This window comes from Triticum urartu, chromosome 2A (assembly GCF_056163025.1).
Source record: "Triticum urartu cultivar PI428250 chromosome 2A, HENAU_Tu73, whole genome shotgun sequence".
NCBI classification, from domain to species: Eukaryota; Viridiplantae; Streptophyta; class Magnoliopsida; order Poales; family Poaceae; genus Triticum; species Triticum urartu.
This window is the reverse complement of record NC_141874.1, coordinates 692,070,051-692,096,827: the sequence shown is the minus strand read 5'-3', so window position 1 is coordinate 692,096,827 and position 26,777 is coordinate 692,070,051. Positions and strand designations below refer to the sequence as shown.

Sequence of the window (26,777 nt, the reverse complement as noted above, 5' to 3'; positions counted from 1 at the left end):
ATATTGACACCCCCAAAATGCAATTATCCAGCAACAGACCTCATATTGCACTCACCCAAAATCAAAATCCGGGAGCTCTTCATCCTAAAAAGGGAATACTTCCTCATTCATTTACAGGGCACCAACGAGAGTGAGAGAAATAAAGGGGTTGAGCACCAGCGGTGATTTTTTGGGGGGTTGTACTACACCTCCGACGAGATTTTGTACCATGGCTCGCCGGCGCCGGCCATCTCTGCTTGGGAGGTCTGACTGCAGCGGTCCCGCACCTCCTCCACATTGCGCTAGCCGACGCCGACGCCGCCCACCTCCTCCATCCTCTTCTCTCAAGGGCTTCGCGGCCCTGTTCAGGCACCAGGCCATAGTCGCCGCAAAGCCGCCGTCGGCAGAAGTGTGTGATTGGGGATTTTGCAAGGGTTAGGGATTGCAGGTGTGCACGATTCATGATTCAGGTAACAAGTGGCCAAATGCCGGTTCAGGTTTTTTTCTGGGAATCGGTATGAGGTTAGGGGTGTTTCTGCAAAAACGCCACACACCAGCACTTCACTTCCACTACGTACCGCTTCCAACCGCTGCCACTGGGCCCCGCGAGTCAGGATACGGCGTCACCTGTGTTTTGAACCGTACATGCTCGCAGAAACAAGTTTTCGCACCATTTTTTCGTATTTTGCAACATCAGGCACCAAACTGCACATCCTAAACAACTTCATGTACCACCAGTGCATTTACCTCGATTAGATTGTACAAATACTTACACTCAACAAACAGAAGCTATACTAGCTGCCAGTTAAGCATTGAAACTGAACAATCAATCTTGTCCCCTCTGCTTATTGTAATAATTCAATTTTCCTGCTGCAAGCTGAATTCACTGCGCTTCCAAGACTCTCAATTTTTTCATATTCTACTTTGAACATGACAACAACTGTACCATCTTTGCCAGTGTCATAGTCCTGTTTAATATCTTCGGCATGGAAATGCTGCAGCTGTTCAAAGATTCAGCGGTCATACTTAGGCTTCAGCAAATTGTAGCCATTCACCCAAAAAAAAAGTTAGAAGTACATTAATAACCTCCAGAAGACACACAAGTATTGCTTGGAATTAATTTACTGGTTACATTAGGCTCTAAACTCAACATAACATACAGCAGAACAACTCAATGTACTGTGATTTATTTCACTTTGCTGCATGCAAGTACTCAAACTAGATAAATAGCGCTTAGGTTTTTCAACACAATTGGTTCTATTGAGCAGACACACCATAAATATGATATACCCCACAAATGTTTATAATAGCAACTCTGTATTTATGCTTTAATTAATTGTCTGAAAATAAGTGTTGGTGTCTGAGGTGTCTCCAGTACAATATTTTTTGTGTATATGCTTACTATACCTGATTATAGACCGTGCCCAAGAGATCAAATGGTACTTCCATGCCCACACGAGCCTGAAATGAAAATACCCACCAAGTCAGAATTATACACACTTCCAGCTTCACATTCTTGCATGAATCAGGCAAGAGCAGATGGAACATATTTGAGCTTGACCACCTTGGGCTTCACAAGACAAGTAGGAGCATCTTTAAGGCACTCAGCAGCAACCCCACCATAAGCTCTCACCAGCCCGCCGGTTCCCAGTTTTATGCCTCCAAAATATCTTTAGCAATGTTTAAAGGAGGAAATTAGCATAAAGAGGTAATCACATGAACCATGTGTCTCATAAAAAGATGTAGTGACATATATGTTACCATCACTTATCTACAATTTCATTTCTATAGCTCACTTAACTTATACAAAGTTAAATACCAACAAACTGGTAAAATTATTAGTCATGATAAAAAATCATGAAAATGAAGGGGCATTACTTGACAAATGGCTACCTTATTACAACCACCATGACCATATCTATGCCCGATGAACTGATGGCAGAGTATATTGGCTTTCCAGCCGTGCTTGAAGGTTCGCCGTCATCGTTATAACGGAATTGTTCTCCCACCTAAATACACAAGAGTGCAAAGACAACTCGCCATTAACAATCATAGAGACGGCATATCAGTAGAAGGCTTTATATAAAACCACGAACCTTGTATGCCCAGCAATTATGGGTGGCACGAGGATCCTTGACCTATAACACAAAACCATGTAGATCTAGTCAACAGAGTACACGGAAGTTCTGGTTTCGGGATGGACAAGTCAAGTTTGCTAGTACAGTCCAAATGCAAATACACTGATGTATATAACTGTATACAACCGCAAGGCTAAGCCCGCACACATAACAAGCAACATATCAGGCGCAATGCTTGTAAATCTTAGACAAAAATTACACCATTGGAAGCACTAGATCGTGAATGAACACATTCAGAAATGCATCAGCATGACAAGGATAACCTTGTAGAGCATAATAACTGAATTAACACATGGTTCAGGTGAGCAGAACATATTATTTTACTAGATAAACTAATGAGTTCTCTTGATAGAGCATTTGATTGGGTTGCACATCATTTTCTGATGACCAGGTAGAGAAAACAAACTAGATTGCTCCAATCTGCAATCAGGACTACATGAGCCGCTGCAACTGGAGATTAGGGGTCAAGAACTCGATGGAAAAGGAATCGGGTGGGAACGAGGAGGCGCACCTCGTTGAGGAAGGACATGGCGGCGCGCTCGTCGGGGACGGAGGCGGCGACTGCGATGAACTTGCTGCGCTTGATCTCGCGCTCGCAGCGGACGCGGCCCACGAGCGTCGTGTAGGGGGTGGGGGCCGACGACGCGGAGGAGGACGAGGAGGACATGGCGCGCGCGGCGGCGGTGGCCGAGCTGCCGCAGGAGCAGCGGCGGTGGACGGCGGCCGCGGGGTCGAGACCGGGGAGCAGGAGGGGAATCGAGCGGAGGCGTGGGGATAGGCGCACGGCCGCCATGTCGCCGGGCGCCGTGGGTGAGTGGAAAACCGTTGGTGGGTATGGAATCGTCGCCCACGTTGTAACGCTCATGGGCCAGCCCTAGAACGTGTGGCCTGGGAGCCCACGCAGTGCTAACTGGGCCGGTCACAGGCGCGGCCCAAGGAGCTTAGATTTTTTATTCAAAAATAAATAAATAATTCGTAATATATTACTAAAAATATTTATATAAATTGAATATTAAAATAAAATTACGAATTTTCACGAAAACATGTATTTAGTCAATGTTAGTCATGCATTAAAAATGTTTAATGTATATCTAAAAAGTTTCAACATGTATTGAAAAAAAGTTCAGAAGGTATCTAAAAATGTTTGTCAGTGTATTTATATAATGTTCATCATGTATTTTTTTAAATGATGCATTTTTTAGAATACATCATGAATTACAAATAAAAAATTAAGAAAACAATTGAAAACAAAACTAAAAAACAAAATGAAATAAAAATAGCTCAAAGCCGAAGAAGCACTCAGACAACAGAGTTGTCGAACTGGGACTGCCCAACAGTTAGCACTCATGTGCGTTACTGGATAGGAAATGCCATGTTGCCCACGCGTTCAAGGACACAGACAGTTTCGTACAATCTAGAGTGAAGTTACAGGTGGTGGTGCATACTCATGTTTGTAGGGTTGCGGCCTGATGTAAGCATGTCTTCTGGTTGAAATTCTCTTTCCTTCCTTTTCTTATTAGCATAGTGTCCCGTTCTTTCTTGGGCTTGAAGACAAATTTCCTTGATTTGCCTAGCAAGGGCATGTGGATCAAGAACTACATGTTGTAGTTCACATGCGTTGCCAGCACGCGAAGTGGAAGTTCAAAGAGTTGCAGAGGATCCCTTCCATAAAGAACTTTATAAGGAGTCATCTTTTTTTTTTGAAATAAACAAAATTTTATTCATTAGCAATAACCAATACATCGTTTGTGAGAAATGTTACAATTTCACTAGTAGGCTCCTCAAACCAATCCGAAGTCGGAAAAAATCTAGCTAATCTAGCAAGTTCATGTGCTACTTTATTTGCCTCTCTGTTACAATGTTCGAATTTAGTCATGATAAAATCACAAGCATAGTGATAGCAGTCATCGAAGATTGCCGCCGCCGCTCCCGCTGACTGTCCTCCGTCTTGCATGGTCTCAACCACCTCCAGATTGTCAGAGTTGATGATTAGGCGATTACATCCTGCCCTTTGCGCTAAATCTAGGCCAAATTTGAGAGCTAAGGCCTCCGCCATGAGAACGTCCGCACAGTAGTCTATCTTTCCATTCCCTCCCGCAATAAACCTACCTTTGTCGTCTCTCAATACTGCCCCCATCGTACCCTCCAGCAAGTCATGGTCAAAAGAGGTGTCAACATTGAGTTTCACAAAGCCCCTAGGAGGACATTGCCAACCCCCCTTTTTCATGGACGCATTTGAAGATGATGCATTTACAAAATTATATGTAAGAGCTATGATCCCCATTGAGATCTGAGTCGCATTTTGAGTGAATTCCTTATGCACTAATTTCCTTCTTTCCCACCATAGATACCAAGGAGAGATAGCTACCATTTCTCGAACATTTTCGTACCCCATAATGCGCGGATCTTGATCTGGAAGGAGTAATAAGTATTCCAGTATTGCCTCCCCAGCACGATCAATCTCACAAGCTCTCTCAATAATCATATCCAACCCTAGCCTTTTCCAAACCTCCTTCGCTTTTCTACATAGGAAAAGCAAGTGCTTCATATCTTCTACATCCTGAGAGCATGTAGGACAAAAGGGTGAGACCTTCATGTGTCTATTAGTGAGTGTTGCCCGACATGGAAGAGTACCATGTACTGTCCGCCATAAAAAAATTTGACTTTAGCCGGACAAGATAACTTCCATATCTGACACCATATAGGGTTACGTGTGCTCCGTCCCATCCCGTTTGAAATGAAGTATTGTGCCACCATTCAACACTCTGTCCATACAAGTTTGGAGTTTAACTGAACTTACTGTGCTATTAAATATGCATTTAAATCATAAAGTATGGACTTTGGAGGGGCATTAGCTACGGTTTCATGTAAGATGCATATAGATGGCTTACGGAACACGACAACTAGGGGTAACCCTAATACAAGAGTAGTTGAGCTCAAGCTCCAATTCGTGTCTCTTGCAGCTGACAAAAGCAAAAGTAAATAGCAGTTTATCGTAGGAATCAAACAACGACCCTTAGATTCACCAGAGCTGCCCGAGGGAGATCAGCATGGGGGTGGGGTCAAATTTTCAGTGGCTCAGGGGACATCCCCTCCCACCCCCACCCCCTCCAACCACGAAGAAAGTCATGTCGCGACGTCCCGTCTACAGGAGGAGGCTTGAGTATTCATCGAATAAGAGGATACGATGCTCGGGCCTCCACCAAGCGCGTGGTCGACTGGGAACCCGAAAGAGACTCCGGGTCTCCCAAGGACATTTCCCCAACCAGTGGGCCTGACTTGGGAAGAGGGTCGTGGCACTTGGTTGCACGGGGAGCTATGGTGACGCGTGTTGTCATGTCTCTGGGGCGTCTGGCCAGACCTCCCCCCATGGGACATGCACGTCCCCTTTGGCATATCCCTTATGTAAGCAGTGGCGGTGCCAGGAATCCAATCATGTGTGGTCAATTAAATATTATGTAGTCAGATGTATGCATTTATAATATTTTTTGGCATAATTTCTACTTGATGTATGTAGCTTTTGCCAAAAGCTGTGTCGTCAATTGACCACTCAGCTTAAGTGTGGCTTCGTCACTGTATGTATTGTAAGGACTGGTTCAACCATACCCGACCTCAATGGGCCACGTGCGCGTGGTCAGAAGTGTACCGTGGCGTCATCAACCGGGGTTACCTACTATCGCTATTAGGCACATGAAAGTGCGTTATATCGACTAGAGGGGGGTGAATAGGCGATTTTTATGAAAGTCTTCAAAACATGGAAGTTATGAAGACAAACGATAGAAATAAACCTATTGCCATGCAGCGGAAGGTAGACTACACTAAGCAAACCATAGTCAAGTATTCAATGGAGTGAAAGCACAATGACTAATAGCAGTAATGTAGTAAGGATCAGGTAGGAAGATATTATGAAGCCAAACAGAACATGCAGTCACTCAGTGAAGACAAAAGATAGTGCAATCATACAATGACTTCACAAGGACCAACAGTAAGTAAAGGGAAGGGAAGGATGAAACTAGTGACTCGTTGAAGACAATGATTTGTTGGACCAGTTCCAGTTGCTGTGACAACTGTACGTCTGGTTAGGGCGGCTAGGTATTTAAACCTGAGGACACACAGTCCCGGACAACCAGTCCTGAACATGCAGCTCAGGACACCCAGTCCTCACCATATTCCCCTTGAGCTAAGGTCACACAGACCTCGCCCAATCACTCTGGTAAGTTTTCAAGGTAGACTCCCAAACCTTCACAGACTTCGTTCACCGGCAATCCACAATGTCTCTTGGATGCTCAGAATGCGACGCCTAACCGGCTGGAGGATTCACAGTCCTCAAGTGTAATAAGTCTTCAGATCACACAGACAAGAAGACTTAAGTGATGCCTAACACTCTTAGGCTCTGGGTGGTTAGGGCTTTATCCTCGCAAGGAATTCTCTCTCAAAGGCTTCGAGGTGGGTTGCTCTCCAACGACAAAAGCCGTACTCTAACTCTGAGCAGCCAACCGTTTATGGTTGTAGGGGGTGGGCTATTTATAGCCACTAGGCAACCCGACCTGATTTGTCCGAAATGACCGTGGGTCACTAAGGAACTGACACGTGTTCCAATGGTCAGATTTCAAACTCACGCGGCAGCTTTACTTGGGCTACAAGCAAAGCTGACTTGTCCGACTCTGGACAAGTTTCGCTCTCATAGTCTTCACTCGAAGACATAGGTTTTGGTTAAGCATCACTTCAGTCATTCTGACTGGTTCACTTGGACCCCACTTAACAGTACGGTGGTTCCTATGACTCAACAAAGAAGAAAAAGAACTACGAAAGATCTAAGTCTTCGAGCTCCATAGGCTTCATGCGATGTCTTCTCTTGTCATAGTCTTCAATGTGAATATCTTCATATACCACCTTTGACATCAATGTCTTCATACATTTTTAGGGGTCATCTCTGGTAGGAAAACCGAATCAATGAGGGACTTCTACCTGTGTTATCCTGCAATTCTCACAAACACATTAGTCCCTCAACTAGGTTTGTCGTCAATACTCCAAAACCAACTAGGGGTGGCACTAGATGCACTTACAATCTCCCCCTTTTTGGTGATTGATGACAAACTAGTTGAAGTTTTCAATGGGGAATATAATATGTGAAATTGTAAAGGATAAGGAATTGTCTTCATAAGTTGCAAGGGCTCCCCCTGAAGATGTGCATATAAGTAATTTGCTTTTGGAATGCAAATGCACATGGCAGGTTGTACTTGTGGAGATCCTCTTCAACTTATGATGACAATCCATTATGCATGTGAAGGTATGTGAAGATAATGACATGCATAATGGAAAATGGATGTCTGCAAAATGATCTAAGTGCGGAATTTATCGTCGCACATGCGGAATTTATCATCGCATCACAAAGTGGTAAATAAGTAGCAGACGACCATTGAGTTTAAGTGTTACAACTCAAAGAACCAAATGTATCAAAACGAGAGTTGTAAACACGAAGCAAAATATAAAGCAACCGCCCATATCGACCCGCTTGAAGACTATCAAACTCATATGCTTCTCCCCCTTTTGTCAGTAAGGACCAAAAAGGTTTGAAGACATAGAGCATCTACTCGTTCCCATGAAGAGTAGATGAAGCAGCAGGGTCGTCGGTGGTGTTTGGCGGTGCAGAAGAGCTTGGAGCAGTGTCGAAGCGTGCTGAAGGAGGTGGTGGTGAAGTAGCATCGTCTTCATCCTCTATCACTTTGGCATTCATAGTTGTAGCAGAGGAGGAGAACTCAGAGTCTTCAAGAGATGGAGTTCGTCGCAGCACTGCCTTTCGAGGAGGTGTGGAGTCAAACTTGAAGCATTCAAAGAAGCCATCCTCTTGAAGATCATCTTCAGAGCACATCAACGTCAGCCCTTTCCATGTGCGTCGAGAGGTTTCATGGGAAACAAAAGCATTCTTGGTGGCAAGATTGCGAATGCGGTTGACATCCACCAAGAGGCTTTGCATTTGAAGCTTCAGCCAGTCATGATGCCTATCCTGTTTCTGATGAAGAGCCACCAGAAGCTCTCGGTCATTAAGAACACGAGTGCGCTTCTTGGGTCGTTGGGCAGTTGTGCTGTCGGTGGCTTCAGTAAGGGCAGGATGTGGTGCACATGTAGTTCCAGCCAAAGGATACACACGAGTGACTGCTTCAACTCCTTCAATGTTCTGAGAAAAACTTTGATGCTCCGCATTCTGAAGACTTAGAGGTTCCTTGGCAGGCTCAGGATAGATGGCTTCAATAGACATATCCACATCAGGCAGAAAGATCCGATGATTGCGAGCAGATGGCTGATATGAGATAGCGGAGTGAAGTTTGATCAGCCGCATTACCCATGGGGCGTAGAACTTCAAGCCAAAAAGATTAGAGCCTGATGCAGCAAGTTGGCGAATGAAGAAGTCCTGTGCATTGAAGCATTTGCCATGAAGAATATAGAAGACCAAAGTCTTCATTGCACCTTCCAGCTTGGCATGTGGAGAGTGTCCTTTGATGGGCCAGAGAGTTCGCCGTATGATGTGATAAATAGTCCTTGGCAGATACTCTAGGTCTTCAACACAGAACTCTTTGGGATATGCAGCATCTTGGGGCAATGGCTTCATCATACTAAGCATCTGACTCATGTTAGGTTCAGGCTTCTGAAAGATGCTCTCCACAGCTTCACTGTGAAGTTGACAGCCAGATTCGTAGAGGTCGCCAGGAGTGGGTAGACCAATGAGCTCAATGATGTCAAAGGCTTTGGCTTCATGATGAACGTTTCCTGTCATCCACTCTAGGACCCAAGTCTTTGGATCTCTATTGTACCCGCGGATGTGAAGTGTGGCATAGAATTGGAGCAGCAACTCTTCATTCCAATGCTCTTGATCGGTGACGAACGGCAGCAATCCAACCTCCTTGAAGCAATCCAGAGCTTCTTCCAGGCATGGCAGACCAGCTATTGCTTCAATGTGAAGACGCTTGTGTGGGAAGATGCGACCTTGATTGTATAGAATGCAGGAGTAATAGCTTCGCTGCGGATAGCTCCAGAACCGATCAGATGATATTCTTTCCCTTGAGTAGGGGTTCCTGGAGCTATTGAAGAATGTGTTGTCTGCTCTGAATCCATTGACATTGAAGGATCCAGGTGCTGATGCAGGACCTGGAAACCTGGGCAATCTTGGGATTGGCTTATGTACCTGAGGCCTGTGCTCAACATGATAGTTGAACTGAGGACCGGCAGCAAGCGCAGGAACAGAAGCAGTGGGATCAGTGGCGTCGCTGACTTCTGGTGCTTGGGTTGGTGAAGGCTCCACATTAGCTTCAGCCATGACAACGTCAGTGGCTTCATTGGTGTTGGTGGTGGCAGCCTCAAGATTTTCAACCTCCACTTGACAAGCTGGAGAGTCGGTCACAGTCACGTTCTCCTCAAGAACAGCTTTTTGTTGGGACGGGGGTGTAGCAGCTTTTGGGGCTTCTTCTTCATCGGCTGATGCAGTCGGAATCTCTTCAGCAGCTTTAGCTTCAGACTCAGAGACTGGAGGCCTTGGTCCTTTGCGAAGCCTGCGCAATGCTGGCGACGCCTGTGGAGTTGGAGTTGGCTGGGCCTCAAAGTCTTCTTCCTCTTGTGGGCGATCAGCCCATGAAGCATCCTAAGAAATTGGCGTCAGAGGACGACCAATGCTGATGAGTTCGCTGTGTGTTAGCACAGGCGATGATACCTGTTGGTGCTCGAGCTGAGGAAGGACTGCATCATCTTCAACATGGTCATGGTGACCAATGTCTTCAGCAGCGATGGGATCAGCTGCTGGAAAGTCTTCAGCTTCATGAGCCTCTATGAAAGCAGGCTCATGGACAGTCAGTTGACGTTCTTGCAGTTCAGCGTCAGGGTGAACCATGGAGATGGGTTCAACAATCAAGGGCTCTGTGGGAGCAGCCCGTTCCTTCTTGGTCTTCCTTTTCTTCTTGGAGGGGGCAGTAGCAGAGGCTTCAGGATGTTTCCTCTTCCTGGCTTCAGCCTCAGCAGTCCTCGTCTTCTTCAGCTCTGAAGCGGTTGACCGGGCCTTTGGCTTCGAGCCAGTCATGCTAGTTGGGAAGACAATGGGATCTGCTTCCTGCCTTGGTGCGTTGGGTTCGGCCATAGTGGGCTTCTTCTTCTGCTTAGCAGCCATCCTGGGATCAATGCCCGGACGCCCAAGGGCCTTGCGCTTCTCAGCCTCGTTGTAGCCTTGCACACATTTGTCAGCCAGACTCTTCATGCGCTCCCGAGAACTCTGAGCTTCTGCGCGTTTCTTGAGAAAGGCTTCTTTGAGCTCGTGCAGCATAATCTTGAAGTTTTTCACCTCTTGCACGCTGAGCTTTGCCATATGCTTCTTGAACTGAGCCTTTACATAGTCAATCTTTTGCTTCAGTTTGACGATGCGCTGAGCGAGAGCTAGCTCTGAAGCAATGGCGCCATGGAAGGCGACACTGAGGCCAATGGGTAGTTGCAGATCTTCGAAGCTGATGTTGGGCGTGTCAAACCACTCATCAATGAAGTTGTGGATGATTGTCACGTCAAAGAGAGGCAGATCATTGAAGATTTCTGCTTCTTCTTTGCTCTTGATGAGTTGCTCAAGAGCGTCATCTGCAAGATCTTCATCACTGGACAGATCAATGGCATCGTTGCGCAGAATGGCAGCAGCTGTCAGCTCTTGGCCGGTGTGTGGTAGAGGCATCTTGACCTTCTGGGGCTTGGAGATGCGTGACAAATCTTCAGACTGCACACTGTCTTCAGGAGGTGCAGTTGCCAATGGCTTCGCTCGTGAGATTTTTGGTGCAAAGGCAGGCTTGGAAGCTTTTGGCTGCTTCAGTTTCTTTGGCTTCGGCGCTGCAGGCGCTTCATCTGAGTCAGCGTCATCTGCAGGCTCATTTACGGCAGTCCCTTGAACCACTATATGGGTGATGAGACCTTCAAGGTTGTAGAAGGGCCCAAGAAGATTGGGTTCAGCTTCGCGAGTTCCATCGGCACGGGGAGCAGAGGGACCAGGGTTGAAGTCTAATCCCAAAGACTTCTTGTTCTGCTTCGCTGAGTTCTGGGCAAACTGGAAGTTGCGCTTAAACAGATTGTCGTCACGACACCATAGCAGTGACGATGGGTCAGCATCCGCAGGCTGTGGTCCACGGACCATGCAGGGATAGAAGCCTTGTTCAATGGCTTCATCTCTGGTCCTAGGTTGAAGATTTTTGTAGAGGATGTCTCCCCATGGTCACTTAATGGCATTCTTTTCAGCATATTCCTTTGTCACAAATCTGTACTTGAACCACTGTTCTGCCCAATAGCGTCGAATCCATTGGATTCGTGTCTTGCGCTGATTGTAATCCTCTTCAGGATCTGTCTTGTACAGCTCTGAGAGGTCATTGGGCAGATCTCTTGATGTTTCTCCTCGACGCTTTCTACCACCCTTCCTTGCTGATTTCTCTGAAGCCATGAACTTTAAACTGAAAGGCTTCAATACGTTCAAAGGCTTCAAAGGTTTTCGCTTGCTGGACAAACAGGAACTGGCTTCGGGAGAATTTATGTGATGCTGTAAGTATTCTGCAAATGAATGCAGACTATGAGAACCAAGGGATTCTCCCACGGACATGTACCTGTGACAGCCTTAAGGTGCGAGGGAAGGGGAAGAGGTCATATGCATTCTCAGAAGATTTTGAAGATAAATCAGTTTAGAAGACATTGACCTCATCGTGCGAAGACATTCACTCATAGATAAGGAGTTGGTTCCAGATTTGTATGAATCCATGGATCAGTACAAGTGAGGAATCTAACTACTTTGTGAAATACAAGTGAATATACTAGGCATATTATGAGATGCAGTATGTAAGAGATCCAACTTGTGTGAACAGAAACTGCTTGTGGTAGAAAGTGACGAAGCTATAGGATCAAGGGGGCTGTAAAAAGGAAGTTTTATTTACCACACGAAGAACTGCTAGACGGAGTGGAAGAGGAGGCCGAGCAGTTCGATCGTCCGTGCCCTAACTTGGCGAGGGAGGACACCTACGGCGACGGCGGAGAAGACGATGTCCGCGGTCGGCGTGAAGACGGCGTCGGAGAGGTTGCGGTAGCGAAGCGCTTCATCGCCGGCGTCGTCGAGGGCTAGCGGTGGCGCTAGGGTTCGTGTGAGAGTGGAAGAAGAGATAATGACTGCTGTGAGGTGTGTATTTATAGGTACAGGGGTGGCACTACGTTATTACACAGGTGCCCCTGGCGATTCACATCTGAGGAACACGTGGCCATCATGCAGCATATCGGGGGTTGTTCCACGTCCCACACACGCCTGGATTGTCGGGTGGTCGTTCCCACTTCTCCGGGTTTCAGGTGAAGGAATGAGCATTGAAAATGGTCTTAATGTTTGTCTCTGTATCTTCTGCTGACAAGGACGCAGAGAAGTCATTCGACAATTTCAATAGAATGCATATGACTTGGAGAGATAGAGTTTGAGATAGAAAGCATAGAGAGGTTAGGGTCCGATCACATTCACTTAGTTCAAAAGATTCAACAAGAAGACATAGCTATAAGTGAATGCTGTAGAGGACAGAACACTAGTATATATATATATATTCAACATAGTGAAGATAAACATGAAGACATGTTGAGACTTAAGCCAAACCAAATGTGAAGACATAGCAAATGTAACGCCATGAGTGAAACACTTCGAACAGAACCTTTGGTGGTGGAGTTACCCACCGTATAGGAAGTATTAGACCAAGACACGACGCACAATTATTGTGGCGCTCCGAAGTCAAATTCCACATTAATGTATTCACACTTAGAATGTATGTCTTCATTGATTGAAGATATACTTTACTTCGTGTGTTGCACATCTAAGTCATCAATCTGCATAAGTGTTAGGATGTGTGCCTGATCACAGGACATTTGAGGATTCCAAGATATTTAGCTCACACCGTAACTTGCAAAATCTCTTCTCATCCAAGGGCTTGGTGAAGATATCCGCCAATTGCTCTTCAGTGTTGACGTGTATGATATCAATATCTTCCTTCACAACATGATCTCTGAGAAAGTGATGACGAATTTCAATGTGCTTTGTCTTCGAGTGCTGAACTGGGTTGTTGGCAATCTTGATGGCGCTTTCATTGTCACAGTAGAGTGGCACTTGCTTCAGATGAATGCCATAGTCCTTGAGTGTTTGCTTCATCCACAGAAGCTAAGCACAACAAGATCCAGCAGCAATGTATTCAGATTCAGCAGTGGAGAGAGATACACAGTTCTGCTTCTTTGAAGACCAACATACAAGTGATCGTCCCAGAAAGTGACATGTGCCTGATGTAGACTTGCGATCCACTTTGTCACCAGCATAATCAGCATCCGAGTATCCAACCAGATCAAACTCTGAGCCCTTTGGATACCATAATTCTAGAGTTGGGGTGTGAGCCAAATATCGAAGATTTCGCTTCACAGCTAAGTGATGCGACTCCTTTGGTGCCGCTTGGAATCGAGCACACATGTAAACACTAAGCATAATATCTGGCCTAGATGCACATAGATAAAGTAAAGAACCAATCATGGAGCGGTATACCTTTTGATCGAACTCTTTACCATTGTCGTCGGGACCCAGATGATGTTTGGCTGGCATTGGCGTCGTGAAGCCTTTGCAGTCTTGCATACCGAACTTCTTCAGGCAATCTTTGAGATACTTCTCTTGAGATATGAAGATGCCGTTGCGTTGCTGTCGTATTTGAAGACCGAGAAAGAACTTCAGCTCTCCCATCATGGACATCTGATATTGCTCTTGCATCATATATCCAAACTCTTCACTGTACTTCTGATTGGTGCAGCCGAAGATGATGTCATCCACATATATTTGGCACACAAACAGTTCACCATCATATGTCTGTTGGAAATATGCCCTAGAGGCAATAATAAAAGCATTATTATTATATTTCCTTGTTCATGATAATTGTCTTTATTCATGCTATAATTGTGTTATCCGGAAATCGTAATACATGTGTGAATAATAGACACCAACATGTCCCTAGTAAGCCTCTAGTTGACTAGCTCGTTGATCAACAGATAGTCATGGTTTCCTGACTATGGACATTGGATGTCATTGATAACGAGATCACATCATTAGGAGAATGATGTGATGGACAAGACCCAATCCTAAACATAGCACAAGATCGTATAGTTCATTTGCTAGAGTTTTCCAATGTCAAGTATCCTTTCCTTAGACCATGAGATCGTGTAACTCCTGGATACCGTAGGAGTGCTTTGGGTATACCAAACGTCACAACGTAACTGGGTGACTATAAAGGTATACTACGGGTATCTCCGAAAGTGTCTGTTGGGTTGCCACGGATCAAGACTGGGATTTGTCACTCCGTATGACGGAGAGGTATCACTGGGACCACTCGGTAATGCATCATCATAATGAGCTCAAAGTGACCAAGTGTCTGGTCACGGGATCATGCATTACGGTATGAGTAAAGTGACTTGCCGGTAACGAGATTGAACGAGGTATTGGGATACCAACGATCGAATCTCGGGCAAGTAACATACCGATTGACGAATGGAATTGTATACGGGGTTGCTTGAATCCTCGACATAGTGGTTCATCCGATGAGATCATCGAGGAGCATGTGGGAGCCAACATGGGTATCCAGATCCCGCTGTTGGTTATTGACCAGAGAGCGATCTCGGTCATGTCTACATGTCTCCCGAACTCGTAGGGTCTACACACTTAAGGTTCGGTGACGCTAGGGTTGTAGGGATATGTATATGCAGTAACCCAAATGTTGTTCGGAGTCCCGGATGAGATCCCGGACATCACGAGGAGTTTCGGAATGGTCCGGAGGTAAAGAATTATATATAGGAAGTGCTATTTCAGCCATCGGGACAAGTTTCGGGGTCACCGGTATTGTACCGGGACCACCGGAAGGGTCCCGGGGGTCCACCGGGTGGGGCCACCTATCCCGGAGGGCCCCATGGGCTGAAGCGGGAAGGGATCCAGCCCAAAGTGGGCTGGGGCGCCACTTCCCCCTAGGGCCCATGCGCCTAGGGTGGGGGAAACCCTAAAGGAAGAGTCCTAGGAGGGGAAGGCACCTCCTAGGTGCCTTGGGGAGGAGGGATTCCTCCCCTTGGCCGCACCCCCTAGGAGATTAGATCTCCTAGGGCCGGCGCCCCCCCTGGCCCTCCTATAGATAGCGGGGAGATGGAGGACTTCTTACCCCTTGCCTTTGGTGCCTCCTTCTCCCTCTCCAACACCTCCTCCTCTTCCATAGTGCTTGGTGAAGCCCTGCCGGAGTACTGTAGCTCCATCACCACCACGCCGTCGTGCTGCTGCTGGAGCCATCTTCCTCAACCTCTCCTTCCCCCTTGCTGGATCAAGAAGAAGGAGACGTTACGCTGACCGTACGTGTGTTGAACGCGGAGGTGCCGTCCGTTCGGCGCTAGGATCTCTAGTGATTTGGATCACGTCGAGTACGCCTTCCTCATCCCCGTTCTTTGAACGCTTCTGCTCGTGATCTACAAAGGTATGTAGATGCAATCCGATCACTCGTTGCTAGATGAACTCCTAGATGGATCTTGGTGAAACCGTAGGAAATTTTTGTTTTCTGCAACGTTCTCCAACAATGTCTTCGTGAAGAGAGTGGGATCGAGGGAACCAGGTATGAAGCCTTTGCTCTTCAGGAAGTATTTGAGTGTGTCATACCAAGCCCGAGGGGCTTGTTTGAGGCCATACAGTGCCTTGTTGAGCTTGTATACCATGTCAGGATGTTTTGGATCTTCAAAGCCAGGCGGTTGTGCAACATACACTTCTTCTTCAATCTTGCCATTGAGAAAGGCGCTCTTCACATCCATTTGATATAGAAGTATGTTATGATGATTTGCATAGGTTAGCAGTATGCGTATGGCTTCCAGTCTAGCCACAGGAGCAAATGTTTCATCGAAGTCAATGCCTTCCACTTGAGCATATCCTTGAGCAACAAGACGAGCTTTGTTTCTGACAACTTGACCATGCTCATCTTGCTTGTTGCGGTATATCCATTTGGTGCCTATTATGTTGTGCTTCCGAGGATCAGGACGCTTAACCAGTTCCCATACATTATTCAGCTCAAACTGTTGAAGCTCTTCTTGCATAGCTTGAATCCATTCAGGTTCCATGAAGGCTTCTTCAACTTTCTTGGGTTCTGTTATTAGACGAATGCGAAGTGCCCACAGAAATTTGCTAGCTGAGTTGCCCTTGAACGAGTGAGCGGACCAGGGGCATTGATGCTATCAATTATTCTCTCAATCTGCACTTCATTGGCAACACGAGGATGTACAGGGCGAAGGTTTTGCTCTTGCTGATCATTGTCATTGTTAGTGGGATTGTCTTCAGGCTGAGCATTGTCTTCAGGTTGATCAGGTGCGGAGATGATAAGTTCCTCTTCAGGTTGAGCTTCAGAGGGTATGATTTCTCCAGTTCCCATAAGGTTGATTGATTCGCTGGATGGAACTTCATCTAGCACATTTGGGAGATGCTCTCTTTGTGAACCGTTAGTCTCATCAAACCGCACATCCACTGTTTCAACCACTTTATAATGAAAGATATTGAAGACTCTGTAGGAGTGCGAATCCTTTCCATATCCAAGCATAAAACCCTCATGTGCTTTTGGTGCAAATTTTGAAGTGTGATGTGGATCCTTGATCCAGCACCTGGCTCCAAATACTCTGAAGTAACTAACATTTGGCTTCTTGCCAGTAAGGAGCTCATAAGATGTCTTGTTCAGAAGCTTGTGAAGATAAATACGATTGATTGTATGGCATGCAGTATCAATGGCTTCAGGCCAGAATTTTCTTGGAGTCTTGTATTCATCAAGCATCGTTCGGGCCATCTCAATGAGTGTTCTGTTCTTGCGTTCGACGACGCCATTCTGCTGTGGCGTGTACGGAGCTGAGAATTCATGTGTGATGCCCAAAGTATCAAGATATGTATCAAGGCCAGTGTTCTTGAATTCAGTGCCATTGTCACTTCTGATATGCTTTATCTTGGCGCCATAATTGTTCATTGCTCGATTGGCGAAGCGTCTGAAGATATCCTGCACTTCAGTCTTGTAGAGGATTATGTGCACTCAAGTATATCTAGAATAATCATCAACAATGACAAAGCCATAGAGACAAGCAGTAGTAGTAAGAGTTGAGTAATGAGTGGGACCGAAAAGATCCATGTGAAGCAGTTCGAAGGGTCGAGTGGTTTTCATGATTGTCTTCGAGGGATGTTTGGCCCTCGTCATCTTTCCTGCTTCACAGGCACCACATAAGTGATCTTTCTTGAACTTGACGCCCTCGATGCCTATGACATGCTTCTTCTTTGCAAGGGTGTGGAGGTTCCTCATGCCAGCATGCCCTAGCCTCCGATGCCAGAGCCAGCATTCTGAAACTTTTGCTAGAAGACATACGGCAAGCTGTGGTCCTGCTGAGAAATCTACCACATAGAAATCATCTTTCCGATACCCTTACTTTTACCAGTGTCAGCAAATGTGATGTGACTCTTGTCGGATGGACGTAGGGTTGAGTCCATAAGAAGGCTTCTTTTGCCAGTCATATGATTGGTACACCCACTATCAATAATCCATTCTAAAGATGCTGGTGTCGTACCCTACAGTGCAGTTAAGGGGATAGGCTTCACGAAGAGAATTGTGAAGCAAAACATTTGATGAACCAGTGGGTTATGAAAGCTTAGATCCAGATTAGGACTAATAGGGAGAGTAGCAAGCGATTCAGGAACGAAGTACATAGTAAGACCATTCGGGCATTTGATCTTGCGCCCTACAAGATGTTTAAGGTCCCCAGCAATAGCGTCAGACGATTTTGGTTTTCTGCTGGAGACCTTTCCCTGCAAAAGAGAGTTAAGCTTTCTTAACCACCCACATCTTCAAGGGTGGCTTAGAAGCAATAAGTCTAAGTGCAGCATCTGAGAACTTTGGCTTTGGAGCCCTAGCAAGCAGTCTTGCAGGCGGACAATAGTACTCATAAGAATAAGTAGAATAGTTCTTGGTCTTATGAACATGGCGGTTTGATGAACCGTGCTCATATTCATAGGCCTGAGTATGGTTTCCCTGCAAAATATTTGCGTTAGTGTGACTCAGGTGAGTCCTCTGTCTGTATGAAGCCTTTGGACCGTATGAAGCCTGTGGTCTGGGGTTTGTCTTCTTCACGTGTGGTGTCATGATGACATTCACAGGAAGATTCTCCAGACACTTTTTCGGAACCCAGATCTTCTTCATAGGCGGTCCATTCCTGCAGTTAGTACCAATGTACCTGGCAAACACTTCACCATTCTGATTCTTAAACAGTTTATAGTTTGCATCAAAGGATTCATCAATGACAATGGGGTTTGCACAAGTGAAGCCAGATAGAGTGGATGGATCTGCTGAAGATTCCTTTGAAGCAACCCATGTGGTTTTGGGGTACTGCTCAGGTTTCCAGTAAGAGCCATCAGCATTCATTTTCCTTACGAACCCAACACCCTCTTTCCTCGGGTTTCAGTTCAAGATCTGTTTTTTGAGGACATCACATAGTGTCTGATGCCCTTTAAGACTTTTGTACATCCCTGTTTCAAGCAATGTCTTCAACCTAGCATTCTCATCAGCAATAGTAGTGGTATCCTCAGCAGAGGGGTTAGTTTCCACATCAACAGTTGAAGATATTGCAACAGTAGTAGCAGTAGAACATTCAGCAACAGAAGTAGTATTATCACGCTCAATGCATTTAAGACATGGTGGTTCAAATCCTTCCTGAGCGGAACTAATCTATTTGGCGCGAAGTGACTTATTTTCCTTTTGAAGATCTTCATGAGCCGCTCTCAATTTCTCAAGATCTTGCTTCCTTTGAAGATAATCATAGGAAAGCTTTTCATGAGTTGTTGAGAGCGTTTCATGACGACTTTCAAGTTCCTCATACTTAACGTGAAGATTTTTTATGTCTTAATTAAGAACTCAGAATGAGTCATTTCAGCGCCTAACAGATCATCACTTTTGTCTAACAGTTTTTGAATATGTTCCATGGCTTTCTGTTGTTCAGTTGCAATTTTAGCAAGTGTTTTGTAGCTGGGTTTTGAACCACAATCAGTGTCATCGTCACTAGATGTTTGATAGTGAGTAGTGCGTGTGTTTACCTTGGCACCGCGTGCCATGAAGCAGTAGGTAGGAGCGGAGTAGTCCTTGTCATTTGCATTGGTGTCGATGATGAAGTCATTGTCTTCAGTGTTGAAGATGGACTTGGCAACGTATGCTGTAGCCAGACTTGCGACGCCAGAATCAGACTCCTCCTCAGATTCCACCTCCGCCTCCTCAGAAGCGGACTCCTCCTCTGAATCCATTTCCTTGCCAACAAACACACGTGCCTTGCCAGATGAGCTCTTCTTGTGTGATGAAGACTTTGAGGAAGACTTGGAAGAAGACTTTGAGTATTTCTTCTTCTTCTTGTCGTCAGAGTCATATTTCTTGCTCTTCTTCTTATTTTTGTTCTCATTGTCCCATTGCGGACACTTAGAGATGAAGTGGCCAGGTTTCTTGCACTTGTGACATGTTTTCTTCTTGTAGTCATGAGCAGAAGCTTCATCATTTCTTGAGCTTGATCGGGAAGACTTTCTGAAACCTTTCTTCTTGGTGAATTTTTGGAACTTCTTCACAAGCATAGCAAGTTCCCTTCCAATGTCTTCAGGATCATCAGAACTGCTGTCAGATTCTTCTTCAGATGAGGAGACAGTTTTTGCCTTCAAGGCACGAGTTCGCCCATAGTTTGGACCGTAGATATCTCTTTTCTCAGAAAGCTGAAACTCATGTGTGTTGAGCCTCTCAAGTATGTCAGACGGATCGAGTGTCTTGAAATCAGGACGTTCCTGAATCATCAGGGCTAGGGTGTCAAACGAACTGTCAAGTGATCTCAGTAGTGTCTTGACGACTTCATGCTTGGTGATCTCAGTAGCGCCAAGGGCTTGAAGCTCATTTGTGATGTCAGTGAGTCAATCAAATGTGAGCTGGACATTCTCATTGTCATTTCTCTTGAAGCGGTTGAAGAGGTTGCGAAGGACACTGATTCTCTGATCTCTCTGGGTTGAGACGCCTTCGTTGACTTTGGAGAGCCAGTCCCAGACTAGCTTAGATGTTTCCAAAGCACTCACGCGGCCATACTGTCCTTTGGTCAGATGACCACAGATGATATTCTTGGCAGTAGAGTCCAGTTGAATGAACTTCTTGACGTCAGCAGCAGTGACACCTTCTCCAGCCTTGGGAACGCCGTTCTTGACGACATACCATAGGTCGACGTCAATGACTTCAAGATGCATGCGCATCTTATTCTTCCAGTAGGGATATTCAGTTCCATCGAAGACGGGGCATGCAGCGGAGACTTTAATTATCCCTGCAGTCGACATAGCTAAAACTCCAGGTGGTTAAACCGAATCACACAGAATAAGGGAGTACCTTGCTCTGATACCAATTGAAAGTGCGTTATATCGACTAGAGGGGGGTGAATAGGCGATTTTTATGAAAGTCTTCAAAACATGGAAGTTATGAAGACAAACGATAGAAATAAACCTATTGCCATGCAGCGGAAGGTAGACTACATTAAGCAAACCATAGTCAAGTATTCAATGGAGTGAAAGCACAATGACTAATAGCAGCAATGTAGTAAGGATCAGGTAGGAAGATATTATGAAGCCAAACAGAACATGCAATCACTCAGTGAAGACAAAAGATAGTGCAATCATACAATGACTTCACAAGGACCAACAGTAAGTAAAGGGAAGGGAAGGATGAAACCAGTGACTCGTTGAAGACAATGATTTGTTGGACCAGTTCCAGTTGCTGTGACAACTGTACGTCTGGTTAGGGCGGCTAGGTATTTAAACCTGATGACACACAGTCCCGGACACCCAGTCCTGAACACGCAGCTCAGGACACCCAGTCCTCACCGTATTCCCCTTGAGCTAAGGTCACACAGACCTCGCCCAATCACTCTGGTAAGTTTTCAAGGTAAACTCTCAAACCTTCACAGACTTCGTTCACCGGCAATCCACAATGTCTCTTGGATGCTCAAAACGCGATGCCTAACCGGCTGGAGGATTCACAGTCCTCAAGTGTAATAAGTCTTCAGATCACATAGACAAGAAGACTTAAGTGATGCCTAACACTCTTAGACTCTGGGTGGTTAGGGCTTTATCCTCGCAGGGAATTCTCTCTCAAAGGCTTCGAGGTGGGTTGCTCTCCAACGACAAAAGCCGTACTCTAACTTTGAGCAGCCAACCGTTTATGGTTGTAGAGGGTGGGCTATTTATAGCCACTAGGCAACCCGACCTGATTTGTCCGAAAAGACCCTGGGTCACTAAGGAACTAACACGTGTTCCAACGGTCAGATTTCAAACTCACGCGGCAGCTTTACTTGGGCTACAAGCAAAGCTGACTTGTCCGACTCTGGACAAATTTCGCTCTCATAGTCTTCACTCGAAGACATAGGTTTTGGTTAAGCATCACTTCAGTCATTCTGACTGGTTCACTTGGACCCCACTTAACAGTACGGTGGTTCCTATAACTCAACAAAGAAGAAAAAGAACTACGAAAGATCTAAGTCTTCGAGCTCCATAGGCTTCATGCGATGTCTTCTCTTGTCATAGTCTTCAATGTGAATATCTTCATATACCACCTTTGACATCAATGTCTTCATACATTTTTAGGGGTCATCTCTGGTAGGAAAACCGAATCAATGCCGGACTTCTACCTGTGTTATCCTGCAATTCTCACAAACACATTAGTCCCTTAACTAGGTTTGTCGTCAATACTCCAAAACCAACTAGGGGTGGCACTAGATGCACTTACGGCACGTCATGACTAGTACGCCCCTCCCCACTCGGTAAGGAAGGAAGTCAACTCTCTTCCTCCTAGGATATAAAAGGGATGACAAGCGATGGAAAAAAGGAGAGAACTAGAACCGAGCGATGGAAAAAAGGAGAGAACTAGAACACACAAGGTGCCCCTCCACCTGTTGTAAGCAGAGAGCCCTTTTCCCTCTTGATACACAAGAAAATAAACACACCTCAGAACAAGGGGGATTAAACTGAAGCTAGTGGCCTGAACCTGGTTAAGCTGCCTTTGTCGTAACTCGTAATGTGATGGGGGTGTTTTAACCCCTGACCGGACAATTTAGGAGCTCATCTGTAGCTTCGATATCAACAATCACCCATCGGCACACCTAGATTAGAGAATGGACACATGTCCGTTGACATTTCAACCTTTCTTCTTCGGTTTAGTTGGCTTGGAGGATTAGTTAATTGGATACCCAATCTGCATATATTTTTCAAAGTCGTTGCTTCTACTTGCATCATCATATGGGCCTGAAGCGGTGTAAGTAAGGCATGGGCGTTGGATCAAAGATCAACGGCGAGAACTAAGCAAAGTGAATTGAGACAGTACTTAACTGAAGAAATAAGACAATTGCACAGATTCAGGCCCAGCTCCTAATAGGTAGGAGCTGTCGTTAGGTTTTGTACAGTATGTGAGCAAAGGAGAAAACGAGCACAATCGAACCAAAAGCAAACCCACAAGGTTATTTTGTACATTGAGTAACGTTGGCAAAAAGAAGTCGTTATACACTGAATAACTGTAAATTCCAAAATAAAGCCATAGCCTAGGACATTCATTCTACCAATTTGTGGTTACGGACTGAGAGTCCGAGAACAGTATCCGCTCCACCGGTTCACATGCCCATCGATCCACCCTTGATCAGCCGACCAGACTAGCGGCGCCTCATGTACACTCGACAAGAGACCACCGCCGCGGGCACCAAGACGCAAGCGGAGACGAGAACCGCACGGCGGACCTGCGATGAGCGCTGCTGCCTCTTGAGCCATCCGGGTGTCCTCCGCGGATTGGTCCGCACCACCTGATTGCAACAGAGAGCCAACAAGTACGTATAAGATACCAGGAGTATATATGGGCGTTTCAGAGCACTATTGATGGCTGCATATGCATCATCTCATCTCAACACACGCCCTTGGTTATCTATGTTATATTATTCAGCTCAAGCCTAGCTAGGCGAATGATGAAAGAAGCAAACGTGAAAATACTGCATGTGCAGATCAGCTTATAATTTGTACACATTGTGGCGATGAGTCGGGATAGTGGTGATGCCAAAGGCAAGAATATATCGGCTTTAGACATAGTTAAACATGCATGCTCTTTAGTTTGAAGGATTCTCAAACATAGTCACGGATCCTCTTTTCGCAACGTTCTCAAAACATGCGAATGTTTGGTACCTTTTTTGTTTGAAATGATAATTGGAATCTATTGATACTAGACCTTACATCATATCAAATGAAAAAAGTGAAAAAAAATATGCGAAGAATTTCATGTTGGTCCACCGCTGGCTGGGGTGTGGATTCTTTTCGGAAAAAGAAGATCTACTTATAAGAATCAAAATCCTGTAAAATGTCAAAATTCATTTGAATCGCAGGAGCCTCTCTCTATACTATCGTAAACTTCATATGTGTATGTATGTGTAAAATTAGTGGTGTTTCTTGAAAGACCGGCCCTGTAACCAACATGTTCAACACATGGAATCACCACTGAGCTTGGTGGTTTAGCAAGTTGTGCAATGGGTACGCTAGTGGTTTAAAAATCAATATATTTTAACACGTAAAAAGAGTTCTTATGTAAATTTCTCCTACCTCTGGCAACGGCAAATTTTCTTGTAAAATTTCTGACATGACCTCCGGACAGCTTGTCACAAGGTGCTTGAATCCATCGGTCTTCTTGACATCACCGAACACATCCCGCGAAGACATAAAGTCAATGCAAACGTCTTTCAGTCGCTCGCGACAATGCTGCTTCGCTAAAGTTAGGGTGGTTGCAACTGTCTGCACGTCAATGCCTCGGCATAGCTCTCCTTCACACATGGCCGCTAGCCTGTCCAACCCGTACCGATCCGCGGCAACCATCAAATGCTGCAGTGTCGTGTTCTTCCTGACATCGCGATTATCCGGCAGGGCATCTGTGTATATAAAGTGAAGAAGCGCCTTGAATACAAAGGGCTCCACGTCATCAATGTTGATGCGCTGCATATTGTTCTCTTTCATCGGACCGAAGAGCTCCGCCCTAAAGAACGGCGTCCGAGCGGCCAACACAGCTCTATGAGCCTGAAACGATTGGTCGCCCACGACGAACGTCACATCCGTGCCTTCCCCGTCCTTCAACATGTTCCCAAAGTCTTGGTGAAAGTTGGACGGCGGGATCGGGACGATGAAGGCGCTCACATCTTCCATGTGGCGCTCTTTCAAGACCGTGAAGACACATCTGATGGTGAAGCAGTCGTCTTTGAGGGCACGCAGCTTGGACTTGGGAACAAAGCCCTCGTAGCCCCAGCTCGCAACCATGGAGGTAAAGGTGTGCCGCAGGCTCGGTTGCTCAACGACTTGGCCATCCTTGCCCCATATGCTCAGAGTGTACTTGGTCATCACCTCCACCCCTGGTTGTCCTCTACGGAGACGGAGGAAGGCCGCCGGTGTGTCGGCGTGGGCACATCCGGCCTCGTTCTTCTTGAGTCCGTCGGGGTAGAACATGATGTCCCAGTCGCATCCGCCGGCGCTGAACGTGCTCGACGTGACCCAGCTGCCGGCGCCCATGCCGTCGATCAGCGAGAAGTCGGCGATCTCGAAGTTGTGTATCACGGTGTCGCCCTCCGTGTAACATCGTGACCACGTCTCGGGCGCGTAGAGTTTCGCCGGAGAAGAACCTATGATGTTTCCCATGGCGAAGGGCAGGAGGTCGATCGAGCTGGGCAACGATCGTATCATATACGCGTCGGCCGGAATAAACTTGTAGGCTAAGCCAGAAGAGTTAAGAGTCCGCGTCCGGTACGTACTACAAGTGATGGAAAACATACCACCTTCCAAAGATGGTTGCCCGACAAACAACGTCGGGATTGGAAGGCCTCGCCAGGAGACCTCGGCGTCAAATAGTTGAGGAAGTGGGGAGCCTCTATTTGTCAATTAACTGAAAAAACGAGTGCATCACTCACTTCTAATAGGGACCGTCAGATCTTCATACAACCACGCAGAATAGATCGTTCTACTGTTCATCGTCTTCCTTCCTTCCTTCTTCTTCCTCCCGATCCACCAGCCTACCACGCACCCCCCCCCCCCCCCCCCGGCTCCCCACCGTCGTTGCTAGCCACCACCCCGTCCATCCCTCTAAGCCTGGGACCACCCAAGAGAACCTCCGGCGATCCCGTGCACCCTCACCCCTAAGATAGATACTAGGGCCATTACTTCACTCTAAGATAGAAGGTGGGCTAGTACTTCTCCGGCGAGGTCCGGTCAAGATGGAAGGAAGAAGGAGAAGGAGGGAAGAAAGAAAAAAGTTACTTACGCGAGAAGGATTTTCAGGAACATGAGAAATAGCAAATCCAGAGGAAGTGTGCATGTGGGCGGCCCAGTTTTAGCGTCCATCCGATTTTCTACAAATTTTTCTTTGGTCTCTTCCGTTTGCTCTAGTTTTTTGTTTTCCACGAAACAATGAATATTTTTTGAATATATTATTTACATGCCTTTTTTAATGTGTGTTAACATTTTTGAAAGGTGGTCAACACTTTTCAATTAGGGGAACATTTTTTAAATGCATAAGTGATTTTTAAAATTTTAAATTGGATAAACACCTCATTGCATTTTTAGAAAATGTTCACTATGTATAAAAAAAGTTCATTATGTTTAAAAATCCATTGGGCATAAAAATGTTCAGGGTTTACTCTAAAAAATAGCTATATGTAAAATAAATATATTCATGGAAGTAAAAGAAAAATGACAAAAGAAAAAATAGAAAAATAAGCAAACTGCAAAACAGAAATATACGGCATGAAAAAAGTAGAAAACATAAAACTAGAAGAAAAAAAAGAGAAGGGGAAAACTGGAAAAGAAGAAAGAAAAGGAAAACAGTCAAAAACCAAAAAGACAAAAAATATATTAAAAACACTAAAACCGGAGCAGGAGTGTTGCCCACTTGGGACTTGTCAAGAACTACTGAAGTTGAAAACTTTCCCAAAGCCAAAAGTAGTAAATAACACATAATAACATCAAAAAAGAATCTTTAAATTCGCTTATCCTCCTTAACTTGAAATTGATTGGGATACATATTCGCTAATAATCTAGATGGAGTATGATTTATTCATCTAAGTAGAGAAATCTCTGAATAGAGACACTTCTTTGTACAAGGAAATCACCGTTGACTTTTTTCGTGACCAGGACAACAGTACTATCGTTAAACGATCGGTCCTTCACTTGTAGATTGTTCGTGAGTCAAACTCACCCTCTTACCACGCCTAACACTACCCATTCATAAATCATTAAATTTAGGTCATTTTTTGATTTTTTTTGATTTATTCACTCGTGAAGTACCACAGGTATCTAGGAAATAGTTACTTCCAAGTGAATCGTCCCTAGATACCTAAAATCCAAATTTCATTATGGTCCATTTTGTGTAAATATAGATTGTACCAAAGATGCAATTTTTTTATAAACCCTTTGACCTTCTTCTTCGTTCATCAAAACTTCTTCAGTTCTATCCAAGCTCGACTTTGTCCGAATCTGTTGGAAATATGCCCTAGAGGCAATAATAAATGGGCGCTACTCTGCGCCGGTCGACCGGC

The 26,777-nt window shown here is 45.5% G+C and overlaps 2 protein-coding genes across 2 annotated transcripts; both read right to left on the bottom strand.

Moving 5' to 3' along the window:
• Nucleotides 1-691: 691 nt before the first annotated feature.
• Nucleotides 692-2,943, bottom strand: LOC125539778 (ribosomal protein S5 domain protein). The gene is made up of 6 exons (XM_048703291.2): nucleotides 2,629-2,943; nucleotides 2,076-2,117; nucleotides 1,873-1,988; nucleotides 1,544-1,649; nucleotides 1,387-1,440; nucleotides 692-980 (listed from the first exon to the last, which is right to left on the bottom strand). Exons 1-6 carry the CDS (start codon nucleotides 2,908-2,910, stop codon nucleotides 825-827), a joined length of 756 nt encoding a protein of 251 aa, XP_048559248.1. The 5' UTR covers nucleotides 2,911-2,943; the 3' UTR covers nucleotides 692-824.
• A 19,931-nt stretch (nucleotides 2,944-22,874) lies between these two features.
• On the bottom strand, nucleotides 22,875-24,930 carry LOC125537925 (BTB/POZ and MATH domain-containing protein 3-like). The gene is made up of 2 exons (XM_048701247.2): nucleotides 23,806-24,930; nucleotides 22,875-23,021 (listed from the first exon to the last, which is right to left on the bottom strand). The coding sequence occupies exons 1-2, from the start codon at nucleotides 24,928-24,930 to the stop codon at nucleotides 22,875-22,877; spliced, it is 1,272 nt and encodes a 423-aa protein (XP_048557204.2).
• Between the last annotated feature and the right edge of the window lie 1,847 nt (nucleotides 24,931-26,777).

Excerpts from the sequence above, each read along its gene's own strand:
- LOC125539778 (XM_048703291.2), bottom strand. The coding sequence starts at position 2,910 with ATGGCGGCCGTGCGCCTATCCCCACGCCTCCGCTCGATTCCCCTCCTG. Across the intron at positions 1,441-1,543 it reads CTTGTCTTGTGAAGCCCAAG|GCTCGTGTGGGCATGGAAGT; the intron begins GTGGTCAAGCTC and ends TTTTCATTTCAG. Across the intron at positions 981-1,386 it reads TGGGCACGGTCTATAATCAG|CTGCAGCATTTCCATGCCGA; the intron begins GTATAGTAAGCA and ends ATCTTTGAACAG.
- LOC125537925 (XM_048701247.2), bottom strand. The coding sequence starts at position 24,930 with ATGATACGATCGTTGCCCAGCTCGATCGACCTCCTGCCCTTCGCCATG. Across the intron at positions 23,022-23,805 it reads AAAATTTGCCGTTGCCAGAG|GTGGTGCGGACCAATCCGCG; the intron begins GTAGGAGAAATT and ends TGTTGCAATCAG.